This window comes from Electrophorus electricus, chromosome 2 (assembly GCF_013358815.1).
Source record: "Electrophorus electricus isolate fEleEle1 chromosome 2, fEleEle1.pri, whole genome shotgun sequence".
NCBI lineage: Eukaryota > Metazoa > Chordata > Actinopteri > Gymnotiformes > Gymnotidae > Electrophorus > Electrophorus electricus.
In genome coordinates this window covers 25,852,271-25,866,744 of record NC_049536.1, presented here as the reverse complement: position 1 = coordinate 25,866,744, position 14,474 = coordinate 25,852,271, and the positions used below count along the sequence as shown (strand labels likewise).

The 14,474-nt window shown below is 40.5% G+C and overlaps 1 protein-coding gene across 1 annotated transcript; it reads right to left on the bottom strand.

Moving 5' to 3' along the window:
• Positions 1-9: 9 nt before the first annotated feature.
• Positions 10-13,991, bottom strand: LOC118242588. Its single transcript, XM_035534448.1, has 20 exons — positions 13,958-13,991; positions 13,678-13,849; positions 10,649-10,761; positions 10,259-10,335; positions 9,541-9,720; positions 8,261-8,454; positions 7,851-7,969; positions 7,131-7,234; positions 6,929-7,057; positions 5,988-6,070; positions 5,672-5,802; positions 5,413-5,540; positions 5,139-5,288; positions 4,792-5,003; positions 4,478-4,608; positions 4,012-4,126; positions 3,196-3,832; positions 2,919-3,000; positions 2,119-2,360; positions 10-1,788 (listed from the first exon to the last, which is right to left on the bottom strand). Exons 1-20 carry the CDS (start codon positions 13,989-13,991, stop codon positions 10-12), a joined length of 4,812 nt encoding a protein of 1,603 aa, XP_035390341.1.
• Positions 13,992-14,474: the final 483 nt, after the last annotated feature.

Sequence of the window (14,474 nt, the reverse complement as noted above, 5' to 3'; positions counted from 1 at the left end):
ACACTTTACTCACACTTCATTCCACTCGCCAGGTCCACCAGCCTTAGAGATGGTGCTTATGTATGACATAATGTTATTGATCATGGGAGTAACAACTTTAGCAGACTCTGGGGCCAGTACACTGATTACGTTTTCTACTCTAAGTGCCACTTGGACAATGAAGTCCTGAACTTGAGAATAGTTCACATTTGGGTTCAGAAGCAGCTGAAGTGAAATGTGGAGAGCTCCTGCAATATCATCAACCACAGGTTGAGTCAGTGGATTAGTCCCATTAAAGATATTCTCCAAGACCAAACTGACGGAATTCATGACGGCTGTTGTGAAATTGTCACTCTGCAGGCCACCATCAGTGTTACTCAGCTGCATGGCATAGTTCAAACCCTGATAGACCTGTCTGACCACATCAAAATAGGCCCGGTCCTCAGCAGGAAGCAGTGATGCCAAAGCTTCCATCAGCTGTTCAAAGTCCATACCTGTGGTAGTGATATTAACAGTACTGTTGGTCAAGTGAAGTATTTTGGCAAAGGCCAGTGTGAGTTGTGGGTTTGTTATCCAGTCTTTGGTAAGGTTGAGGTAGTTCAAAATCTGAGTTTCAATGTTAGCAGATATGGTCTGGTTCGTCTGGAAACCCACTGAATCATAGTATGCCTGCTCAATCTTTAGCAGCTCCATCTGACCCTGCAGTATGGTTGCTAACGCTTTGCTGATTCTGTTCAGCTGTGTCTCATCTATGGGAGGTTTCACATTAAGGATCAAGTCTTGAATCTGGTTAGATACTAGTGTGGAGAAATTGGACTGAGCAATGTTAATTAAAATCTGCATTTCTGCCAGGCGAATGTATGGGTTGAGATGATCTCTGAACACACTTCCACTGGTGGTATTATCCAGCTTCTGCAAATACCATAGTGCAATCTCATTGTACACTAACTGAGCATATGCATTCTGTGACATCAGTGTAGAGTTGATCTTGCTATATGGGTACTGTTCATGGAATGCCACATATAAAATGTCCTCCAATATTTGGATATAATTTGTGACTGAGGTCACATTCTCCACAATAAAGTTCTGAAGACTCCATTTTATATCCGCGAGCATTCCAGTCAAAACCTCCTCAGTCACACCAAAAGCTTTAGGCTCTGGGATAGATGAATTCAAGAGTTTCGTTATCTGTGCATACACCATTTGAAGGTGTTCTGAAAGGAGTGCCTGAGAACTGTTAGACATGGGTATGGCCTGAAGAAAGCCAACCACTCCCTTAATCAACCTCACAACACACTGTGTCTCATTGGAACCTGGTATTCCTTGAACAGATGTGTCCTGGAGTTGATGGTCTAGACATTGGGAATTATTGATTACCTCCATAAGATCTGACAGTAGAAGAGGCAAGGAAAAAGCTTTTGTTAGGTGTTCAAATTGTTCCAGTTCAAACATGGTGAGATTGCAGACTTGGAGTGTTTGCTGAATACTGGTGTCATTGACACTGGGAGTAGCAGACAATTTCTCAAGGAGACAGAGGACATTACTGACAGTGTCTATTGTGGAGGACATGTTCCAAGCTAGGACAAAGTTAAGAATATGACCAGTGACAGGCAGAGTCATGTTGTCCTGTAAAGGTGTTATAGTGATATTGACATCTGCTCCTTCTTTTATCATTTCAACAAGTAAAGTTAGGGTCTGGAAAACTTGTGGAACTTCAGCTAGGCAGTTCCAACCAGCAGGTGAACAGAGGGCTAGGTCTCTCCCCATGGCTTGTATGCGGTTTAGAAGAACTTCTAATTGGACCTGTTGCTCAGGAGGCAAGAGCACCCCAAGTTCACTCAAGAGAGCTTCCAACACTGCAAACTGACCTTCACTACTAAGCATCTGTATGGACTCTTGGCTCAGGAGTTGCAGAGTATTCATGACTACTGAGTTGAGGTTAGTGGTCTGGGAAGCCCCTGGCCATTGTATATCCAACTGCCCCAGACCAAATACCTTTAAAATGTCACTCAAAGGTGTCATCCAGAGCTGGCTGTTAATTTGGTCAGTTGACGTGATATTGGAGAACAGCTGCATATTCTTGTCCACTATAGTCATGAGGTGTAACAAAATGTTCTCTGGGAATGCATTATTACTCACCTTCCCAGAGGCACTGCACAGCTGAAGGATTCTGACAATGGCTGTTGTAAGCTGTGGATTTATGATCCAATCTTGTGTCAGATTGAGGTAGGTCATGATCTGAGCTTCAATGTCATACGGAATACTCATGTTTTCGTGGAGGCCCAAGGAGTCATAGTACATCTGTTGAACCTTGATCACTTGCAGCTGATTCTGTAGTAGAGTCATTGCTGCATTTCTGATTAATTTCAAATCTGCCTCATCTATGGGAATGTTCACATGGTCCATCAAATATTGGAACTGGTTAGACACTAGTGCATAGAAATCTGACTGAGCAGCATTAATTGCGACTTGAATTTCTGCCAGTTGAATGAATGGGTACAGAAACTCTCTGAACATGCTGCCACTGGTTGCATTTACTAGTTTCTGTAGATACCACAGTGCAATCTCACCATATGCCTTTTGAGCATAAAATGGCTGTGACATTAGTGTAGAGTTCATCATGTGATATGGATATGGCTGAAGCAAAGTCACATTTAAAAGCCCCTCCAATATACTAAACTCATGTGTGATCAAGGTCACATTTTCCACAGTGAGATTTCCAAGGTTCTGTCTAATGATTTCCAGAGCTTCAGTCAGAATCTTCTCTGTCACAATGAGAGGGTCAGACTCTGGGATAGACATGTTCCATAATTTCATTACATTCTCATACAGCTCATCAAGACAGGATGGTAGAATTGACTCAAGTCCTTCAGGGAGAGGCATCATTTGCAGCAAATCAATTGCTCTCTTAACAAACATCAAAATACATTGGGCTTCACCGGAACCTGGGTAATCCATGGGGGATGTTGTGTTCTGAGGCTGTGGGTCCAGACACCATGACATGTTAAGAGTTTCCAAGAGCTGAGACATTAGAGGGGACATAGACACGTTTGCAACTTGTTCCAGATCAAAAATAGTGAGATTTAAGTCTTGGAGTGCTTCCTCTATATTGATGACACTTGCATTTGGGAAAATGTCATAATGAGTAAGGAGTTGGAGAACTTTGCGGACAGTGTCCTTTGTGAATGACATGTTGGGTGACGTGTTCCATGGTACGAGAAGGTTAATAATGAGATTGGTCAGAGGCAGAGTCATGTTGTTCTGAAAGGGAGCTACTGTGAAGTTGACATCTGCGCCCCCCTTCATCACTTCAGCAAGGAACGACAAGGCCTGGCACACCTGTGGAACTTCAGCCAGACAGGCCTGAGCAGTAGCTGAACAGGCTTCCAAATTTCTAAATAAAGCAAGTGTGTGATTTAGAAGATCTTCTAACTGGATATGATGATGGGGAGGCAAAAGATCTTGCAGTCCACGGAAGATGGCATCCAGAACGGCAAACTGGCCCTCATTGTTAAGTGTCAGATTGGAATCTGGGCTCAAGAGTTGGATAATGTTCATAACCACAGCATTAAGGTCATTGCTCTGGGTAGACTCTGACTGTTTCTCCTCCAGCCTCAACATTCCAAAGGATTCCATGATGTCATTTAGAATGTCCAGCAAGACTTGGTCATTAAGCTGGTAAATGGATGTGATGTTCATGAAGACCTGAAGGTTCTGGTCCAACAAATTAGTGAGATCCTCTAGTATCCCAGTATCAGGACGCTGCGTGGAGTTGCTAAGGAACTTCTGTAGGAGATCCATGTAGGTGTCTCTATAGAGGCTTTGCAACAGAGCCTCTGCTCCCGCAATAGGTCTAAAGGTAGTGCAAAAGGGCATCTTAATGATCTGGTATAACCTCAGGTACAAACATATACATTGGAAATTCCAACATTAAATAGTTCAATATGTTCTACAACAAATATGTTAATGAAACTGAAATTGCAGAACATTTGTGTAGAATTGTGTAGAAGAGACATATTGAAGGTAATATACCTTAACAGAGCAGCTGGATTTATGCTGACTTCCATGAGCAGTGATTCAACCACTGGAATAAAGTTCTCCCATGTGAATCCAGCCTGACAAACAATGCCATCTGAAGCAAGAGAACCTAGGCACAGAAATTTACCTTTAGCTAAATATAAATATACGTAAGTATACTTAATTCAAATCAAATGCATATCATTGGCACACTGAGTGTGTGTGTGTGTGTGTGTGTGTGTGTGTGTGTGTGTGTTTGTGTGCGCGCATGCATGTGTGTGTGTGTCGTTTATGAAATGATTGGTTATTTGTTCTCTTGAGGCAGCTTTAAAGAAGTAGTGGTAAAACAGCAATAAATATTTACTTGAGACATGAACTGCCGCTATACTAGCGCTACCCATTTATTGGTTGAAGAGCCCTTGTACCTCATAAATTATTGTGTATATGTACAGTGGATTTTATGTTTCTAAGCATTGCTTACAGTTTGGTTGTGCAGTGCCATTAGCTTGGTAGGTTAAAATCCAGTAGGCCATTTGGAAGTGCGGCTCCAGGGATAACCACTGAGAGCTATTCTGAAGTAGTGGTCCCACCTCTCCAAATGCTTTCAAACCCCTAAGTGACAAAAAAAAAAAAAAGAATGACCAGCAAGTGTTAATATGTAACAAATACTGTCCTTATCTAGCGAATCTCTAGAGTTTTTCTAAGTATTTTCTCCACTTGCGGATTTATTCATTTGTAATCATGCAGTGCTACAAAGTTTGTGCACCAACAGAGTTTCTACGGAATGTTTCTGACCTGGTTAGAAGGATCTTGAACCAGTCAACCGGTGTGTTGTATGATATCCATTCTGAGAGGAAATTCCAGTGATGCTGCTCATTAATAAACCTCTGGTAGGAGGCCCCATGTTGCAATGAAGTATTATATAGCCTGTGCCATTCAGTCAGAATCATGGAGGGTGTGACATTGTATACCAAAGTGCCCTCAATCACACTTGTTAACTGATCAACCTGCTCAAATTAATAAAACAAAAAAGAGAGAGCGAGACACTGACAAGTACTGAAGATGCCGGTAAAATGCTGTTGTCAAAGCTCAGTAAGAGGAAACTACAGCTGATATCATTTCTGGGTAGGCATCACACGTACCTTCACTACCAGAGGAGACCCATCTCCTAGATAAGAGCTGCTGCCAGGACACACCAATGCAGCATATAACTCAGGATTCATGGAGCTGTATGCAGACATCCAGCCCAAGTGTTCAGCCGGGTCAGGACATTCTGCATCCCCCATCAGAACCTCGATTATAAAATCAATTCATAGAAACTCTAAGTAATTTTCACTACGGAAAAAAGGGGCGAGAACCTCTTAGTCCACTCCTCGGGGTGTTTTTGGTTTGGGTTCTGGTTGTGGGCTCACCCACCTTGATCACAGTCTGCACTGCAGAATCTAGGGTACCGCAGACCCAGGTATCAGCTGCAGTCTGGTTCAGCGTGTGAAACATGGTCGCCTGAAGATTTTCAGCCTTCTGCAACATAGGCTGAATGTAAGCTGTGAAACAGAACACAACCAAAAAATGAGAACACTAAAAATAATAAGAAAATAATAAGAATGTAGTTTTTCTAGTCACACACACCAGAGCCTTAAATATTATTTAATGTGCTGAACATGCACTTAAATACCTATCTGTGCCTCCATAGCTGCTGTGGCAATCTGCATAGAGGAATGCACTTTCATCAAGAAAGCATTAATGTGATCCAAGACAGGCATGCCTTGGAGCATGACTATCACAGTATTGCCAGCACTTAGGAGTCTAGAGAGAGAACAAAAGATATTAGAATAGAAGGAAATTGAGAGCGTGGTGAAGTGCTAAATCTTTTTTTTTTTTCTGGTGCTACATCTCTCCTATAGGTAAGTGAAAGGAAAGGCAAACACATTCTAACAAACAAAAGGAAATAATGAGGATGAGCTCTGTGACACAGGTAAAAGGGTGCATACAGTTGCTCCTGCAAGGTCTGTGGGTGGCTGGCACTGTCGTCCATGTCATCGGGGGCAGCAGACCGAGTCCAGGCCAAAAAGACCTGCAATGTTTCAGGTTTGAATTTGAACATAAAAAGATATTAGTATGTTTGTGACCTATTGAAATCTTGTCTCCACCCTGATTTTCCAGCTTGATTCCATATGTACCCAAACATTTGAACCACAAACTATAACATTCTGTGATTAATAAGCATGCTCATAAGACACATAGAATCATATCTTAATCTGGGGTCAGTGCTTTAAGATCCTCATTTTAAAATCCCTAGGGCAGTGTTTTTCACCCCAGTCCTAGGGCCTCACCTGACGTCCCACATTTTTTGCTATTAAAAAAGAATAGCAAAACAAATAATTCTGCTTTTAATAGTTTGCCTCAGGTACATTGGGAGATGCGATAAAGCAAAAATGTGGACCGCTAGTTGTGACGACTGAATAATGATGGCAGGTGGGGTAAGTGGCCTGAGAGAGTTTGTTCAGACATAAGGGAGTGTTAGTTAGAGCTCTCTGGAGACTTATAAATCTGGAGTCTTATTTCTTGCACTCACTAGGCTGAGTGCAACTGTCTCCTAAGTAACTGTACACATTTGGTGTTCTACTGTTTTCCTCACGTTCGCTAATGCGGCATGAGTGTATGAAACTATGCTGGTGATAACACTGCACATAGTCATGTACACAAACACAAATGAGTTTATACAATTATAGTAAATGATTGCAAATTGTTAGTGTATGTAAATTAAAAGTCTAAGTAAAAAAAGGAAATGATATTAAACTTTATGGACAGACTTCTACTGCTTCTCCTGTTCATTTCATAAAATAAATATAATAATATAATGCAGTATATATCAAAGTAAATATAATAATATAAATAATATCAAGGTAATATCTCTTTGTGTAGAATGTACCTGCAGGATAACCTTCTCTTGGCTTATCGACCCGTATATCATGTCAACCTCCAGTGTGCTACAGTCAAGGGCAGTGTTGTTGGTACATAGAAAGTTCTGGAAGTCTTCTTTGTTGATCAGTACAAGCACCTGCAAGAAAAAGGTATAATTACAAATACATGAAAGGAATTATCTGAGATATTTTTGTGAAATGTGACTGTACCTGACTGAGGGGGATCTGAAGTTGTTCAACATGTCTGGCCATCTCTGGGCTAACCAGAGACATGTTAAATGGCATCAACACATCAGACAGGGAGATGCTGACATCTGTATGGGATTGGAAAAGAAATCCAGGCTGAAATCACAGGCAACCTCCCTATGATGTACTACTTATGAGAGAGCTGAATTGGCTAATGGGTTTTTTTTTGTTTGTTTTTTTTGCATTGTTTGCTTTGTTTAGTTTTGTTTGTTTATTCGTTTGCTTGTTTATTTTGTTTGTTTTAAATACTTATAACGGCTTCTTTTTTTCTCTTTTAAACAACCCGGTGATCTTGAAAAGATTATTCTGTGTTTGTCACACTTGTTTTTCTTACTCTGTAGTTTTTCTTACTCTTTTGATAGTCTGGTGATTGCTAATTTGTTAAAAATGAAGCCATGGGTTAATTGGATATTGATATTTGGTATCTATGAGAAATATCCTGTCCTGTTCCTGGGAGACAATAGCTCATGGAAGCCCAAACTGTCATTTGAGCTTCCTTCAATCAGTAGTTGGGATCTTTTCTGTTCTGGGACAGAACATGGCGAGGGAGAGTATAATTCGCTCTGGCATGAAGTAGCTTACCCAAGCAAAACCCATATAAACAGACTTTAGACTAATCTAGAGCAACCTCTTACTATGTGTTACATGGGGCAGTCGAACAGGGAGTGTGAGACATGCATGTACCTCTGCCCTGCCAGGTTTGTAGGAAGCCGAGGAGGTCAATGCTTTCTTCAACAAAAGGGCTGAGCATGTCTACAGAAGTATTAGCTTGTGGGAAGCTGGTCTTAACTGAAGTCAAGGCCCTGTAGACACACACAAAAATGAAAGAAAACTCACAATTTTCCCTGACCACATATGTTAAAACTTTAAGCCTTCTATTAAAATTCAGTGATATGCACATAAATGTAAAGGACTATAAGTGATATGTGCATATTGATTACTAATACATTATGCGCATACAGATACATACAAACTCCCATACCAAAAAAGGTTATTGTGAAAATAGTGATTGTAAAACTGTGTTTAATTTTATATCCATGAAGGGACTTTATTTATTATTGTTGTTCACTATAAAGGTGCTTCCAGTAACTCACTGTTTTAGCATCACCAGCTTCTTAGGTACATCTGCGAGCCCCTCCTGGTAAGTGGGCTTCAGAAAGAGGTCAGGCAGATCCAGGAGGAAGGTCCACAGCGAGGTCTGCTGCTGTAGTTGGTCCATCGCCACCACAGCTGTTTCAAACCAGCCAATCATGGCCGATGGGTTCAGAAACAGCAGTTGCGCCATAACCTGCCAACATGCACACAGAATTATGTTTAACATACATGCAGAATTCCGTCTATTGTTTAACATCAAAAGCTAACTGTGCAAATATGTGCAGTGTATTTGTCTGACTGGTATGTGCCCATACCATTTTTTTTTAAACTTATGTAACTTTCTTTTAATGTAGCTACACTTTCAGATGTATATAATACCTCCTCGAGAGTAAGCTCTATTGTTGAATGAATGCATTTTGTTTGGTTTAAAGGGTGTGCTTGTGTGACATTAGGCACAAAGGAAATAAGTCCTACACTTTTCTGTTTTGACATAGATAGCCCAGAACAAGGCACAGCTCAGTGGGAGAAAGACAGTGGCTTTCTGATGTCTTGCATTCAGGGCAACTTTAAAAAAAAGACACGCTAACCATACCATTTTACCACATAAGAGGTCACAAATGTACACATTATAATCAAATCTGTCCACTACTTACTCCACACTGAATTGATTTCTAGCCTGTAAACAGGGAAGGTCATGATCTGTAATACTGTCATAATAATGGCTGTGACATCAGCAGGGAGGGAAAGAGACATGAATGTGGGAAAGAATTGTCTTTATTCTCTATGCCAGAATAAAAGAACTGACAAGGAGCACTGCAGCGAACTGGTTAAATATAACAAAAAAATAGATCATCGCTGGGAGTGAGATTCAGGTGACAGAGATGCAGCAGAGGTGCAGCAATCATCTGGGCAGCCTGTGCAATGCATTAGGCGAGGAATGCACAGTACTGGTCTTTACATAAGGGGAAAAACAAAGATGGCACAAAACTAGGCACATGTACACATGATTAATAATCAGGTGATTTGAGGAGGGGAAGGTGTAAGTTTGCAGAATTTAGAAAAGCGAAAAGGGCCATTAATATAAAATGATCATGTGACGCAACACTAACGCACTCAACTATTTTCCCACATTTTTAAGATGCTGTACTGTTTTTCAGTTTACTATATAGATTATATTGTTTCTGATAGGGATCACTATCGGGCCTTTATACGAGCATCTATATGTTTTTTTTAAAGTATGCGATTTCTGAGAGAGCAAACATAGAAGGCATGGCCCCACCTCGTGGAAGGTAGAGAGCAGCACTTCTGGCGCAGGGTCATCAGTCCCGCAGAGCTTGACCAGCATGGAGGCGAGTGGCTCAGACTTGGATAATGTTGATATGGAGATGCCAGACATGGAGAAATCACAGAAGGACCTTTTCAGGATGCTCATGGACTCCAGGATGATACTCAGTGTGACCTAAAGGAGCCAAACAAAATGACCAGTATGAGCCATTTGTCAGAGGGGCTGCCCCTGAGGAGAAGGTGTAATCAAATTATCACTATTTCAAAATGACAGTTGAAAAGTTCCTGTTCCTCATCTCTTTCTCCACTTTGTTTTATCATGTTTGAACAGACAGCGACACAATTGCCTTCTCAGCTCATTAAATTCTCTGTGGTTATTTTTGGGCCTGCTTGGTACAGCAGGGGTTTCTCTGTATGGATTTTTATGCCTTCTAGTGTCAAACAGCAGTCTTTTCTCAGTTCTACTGCTCAACAGCATGGTGGTTGCAGGATCCTGAAAAGGCTATTTACACAACAAATGATACGCTGACTAAACTGAGTTTCTATAAATCTTTTAAATGGCCTAAGATGAATGAAATACTAAAGTTGTCAAAATTAGATGGAACAACAATAATGTAATCATGGAAACTGCAGCAGTTATTGATCAGATAAAGACAAACTGCACACCTACAGAGCTGATAATAACAATGAATGGACATCCCTGTGTCACTAACCTCATCAGCCAATATGGTGGAGTTCAAAACATCTATGATAGATGAATTCATGTTTGTTGGGTCTTCCAGGCTGGAATCTTCAAAGAAAAAAATATAAAAGTTACTTATTTTAGCTACATCAGTGGCTGTAGTCTTTTTTATGCTCAGTGTTTATATTAATATTGTACACAAGCATATGCACATTTCTTTGGTTGGTTTTATAATAGGTCTGAATCTGAGATGATTATTTCTCCACTTTACACTCAGCTCAGCTTATGAATGTGATGGTACTAACACCTTGGAAAGGGAAAATCTCTTAAACATGGAGCGCTACAACTCTCCAGGACTGGGGCTCGGGAAAGCTAGGGCCCCTGGAAATGATGTATGGTGATTCACAGGAGATGTACGCACTGAGCATTCTCTCCCATAGCCCAAGGGTCCGTGACTGATCGGACGTGTCTCTCTTCAGGATTGCATGGTTCAGACCTCTCCTCTGTAGCAGTAGGTGAGATAGCAATGATGAACTAAGAAAGAAAGAAAGAAAGAAAGAAAGAAAGAAAGAAAGAAAGAAAGAGAAAAGAGTGTAAGCGAGAATTTTAGATTCCCGTTTGGGCTTGCAGTGAGATCATGTTATGAATGTTTGTCATGACTGGCCACTCCCTTGCATCCTATTGTCTTGGTTAGCTTGTCTCGTGTCTTTGTTTTGCTTTACTTCCCTGTTTTGTTTCCTCCGCCCCTAATGAGCTGCACCTGTGTCATGTTTAATGCTCATTTATTGTAGTGTTCGCTGTTCATATTTGTCAGTGCAAACTTCTGTAATTCTTTTCCTCTGCTTCCCCTTCTTTGTCACTGTGTGTTTTGTTCCCTTTTGTTTACTCATGTATTCTCGTGATTTACGTATTGGTTCTATGACCTTGGACTGTTCCAACGATTACAATTCTGGATTGACTAAATCCTGCTCTTCTCCACACACGCATCAGCCTCAAAACCTCTTATTGTTACATTGTTATACAATACAGATTTTAATTATTATTTTGCCAAAAAATTAACAAATGACATATGCTATAAACACTGCACATTCAGCATTAATCAGTGCCACCAGAACAAATTCTGTCATTCATACAGTTTTACAAATACTGTACATGAATAATATAGAATTTGTTGAATGTTTATCTCCTTTCTGTCATCAGTGTATAAAAGGGGGTTTTAGTGGCAGTTATGTAATGCTGATGAGGTATTGGGTGTGCCATCGGCCTCACGTTGTTAATGAGAGCATGCCGCTGATAGTTCCAGGACCTGACAGTGAAGAATACTCCTCTCCTGGTCTGATTACATTCTCTACCAAATTATGATGTCACTGCTTACCAGGATTTCCTTCAGAAAGAAGGAGCTTTGCACAAAGCCATCAGATGCAAACATCTGAGCAAGGACCATGACTTTTAGGGGACCAAAAATCAAACCCTGATCCAAACTGACCACCCTGAGAGGTCTTGTGACAGCAACCACAATTTATCTCTGACTGTGACCGCTATCAAGTTAAACTGAAAATGTTTGAACACACTTCTTGACTTTTCTACACAGTTATATTTTTAGCCTGATGCTTCAGCTTCAGTAGTCAGGGTGGTAAACACACAAAAGTACAAAATAACTTGTAGTAATCACCATGACAGAACTGGTAAAATTCCACCTCATCACATATGTGTTGCCTTTACACACAGAATGTCAAAGGTTATTCCAGGGTAATAGATCACCACAGTGGTATGAAAACCAGCTAACACATCAAGGAGTGCCCATTCTTCTTATGTGAGAAGAGCCACTAAGACTTCTCCACCATTAAACAGGATCCAGGTCTTTGTAGATGCCTGATTCATAAAAGGAAAGTTTACAGTAATAGTGGCAAGGTGAAAACCACAAGGAAACTGCTTTCCAACTAAATTGCCTTGTCAAATTGCAGCTAATGACACCAAAATTGGGTATGTCATTTTTAAAACATGTTGAGATTCGTTTCCAACATTCCAGTGTTATAATTTGCTGCTATAGCAATCAGCTGCACTACCCTCAACCACAAATCACTGCAGAGAGTAGTGTAGACAGTACCACAGTGTTGACAGTACCGCACTGTCTCCGGTGTAGACAGTACCGGAGCAGTCGCCTGATGACTGATGACTCTGCTCCATCAACACCATCAGTGATACCATCAACACCAGTATCACTAATCCACTCATGCACTCATGCACATTACCATGCTGTCAATAAATAGTTTAGATTATTTATTACTATAATCACTATCACTACATTTTTAAGTATGCACTATGTGCATGGCAGTGTCTATTGCACATTGCCCTGTACAGTACATCTTGTGTATTTCTGGTACCTATTGTACAATTCTGGTATTTCAAGGTTTGGACTGTGTAAACCATTCACATGCATTTTGTAAATTATGTGACAACAAAAGCATTTGAAGTGAATGATTTATGTGCATCTAAGTACGGGCCAAGTTAGAATTATGTGACTGTCTGTCTGTACGGGTCCATGTCAGGAAGCTTCTAAAACAAAGGGTAGATTTCTCAGCCACATTCCAAATATTCTTTAAAATCACCTTTGGACAAGGAAATGCATATTACCCAAGTTGCTTACTTAACTTTGAGACATCATTTTAATCTCTTTGTTCATTCCAACTTTTAAATTCATCAGGTGTCAGTAAGTAGTAAATTATATACGTAGTATAAAATAGTTTAGTAAATGTACAACCGAGGTTATACATGGTTTGCAAAACTGTTTCCATTGCAAAGTCTTACAGGAGTTACATTATGCACAACAGATTGAACCAATCCTAAATCTTAACTTAAATATATGAGAGTATTATTTTTTACTAAGAAAAACAGATTTAGAGATATTTTCAGTTATTGCATGGTATGTGTGCTGCAAATAAACTTCCCTGCATTACTGTATATAGCTTTTACTTATCAGAATGCATTTGTTCTCAAAGATAATTAGTAAATATTACTAATTATCATTCATATGATTCAGAATGCAATTGCAGATATCTTGAACTACTCATTCATCACTTTTGGATTTGATTTTGTTTATACCCTCTGCCTGTTTTTATTGTTGTTGTTTGTTTTTACCTGGAAAAGCCCATAAAGCCACCAAGCAAAACATATTGTCCCTTAGGTACAAAATCTTTAATGTCCTTTTATCATCACAACAGAGACCTACAGATGATCACAGAGCTAAAGGTCATCTAATCTGTTTGATAATGTGACAAGTACACTGAGCATCCAAACAGCAAGCACAAAAGATCCACTCCATAAAGTGGGTATTCATATTATATGTTAGGTGAGAGATACTGGGTGAGACGAGGACAGAGGAAATGAAAGCCTGTGCCAAGGCAGCAATGACATGCAGCTGGGTTGAGAGCAGGGCGTCAGAGGTCATACCTAAGGTTATCCACCTCCCTGCGTCTCCGCTGGCTCCTGTTGGTGGCATAGGCTTGGAAGTCCCTGTGCAAAAGGTAGGACTTGTTGGAGCAGGTACTGTCAGTATTGCACATGAGGGTCTGCAGGAAGGGGAAGAAGCCTGCACTCGGGAGGTTCCGTGGGGCCACGTAGCCTGAGAAGAAGAGATGAAAGGGTTGCTAAGGCATGGAGAATGGCATGAAGAAGAGATAAAAGGTTCGCTAAGGCCTGGAGGATGCCATGTGCCAATGAAGAGGTTTACGTGGCAGAATCTCACAAAGCAGCACCAGAGGCATGTTTCTTCATGTTGGCTGGGATGATCACCATGAAATCTAACTCCTGACTCCTACAGCCTGAAATTGTGCCTCCTCATTGAGTGATGTGATTTTTGTCCCTCTACATTGTTCATGTTTAAGGATAGCTTCCAAAATACCTGACACATCAGAAAATAACCAGTACAGCTCAGGCAGGTGAGGAGTTGGAGGAGTTGAGAGTATCCATCAGACTGTCCTTCACCTGCACATAGCACCCTAGTGCAGATGTGGCCAAGACGTTCTGGGCTGACTGAATAAGATACATCACAGAGCCTCTGATTTGCTACATCAAAAAGGTACGGAACATCCAAAAGGAACCTGCAAGTTTCATCTTTTGCTGTACATTATCATATATCATAATTATAAAATATCTAACTATAAAATATATTATTAACTGTAAAATACATTATTCTGTGATTAACACACACCTCAGGCACATGTTTTGTTTTCTCCAAAACTGTTAGA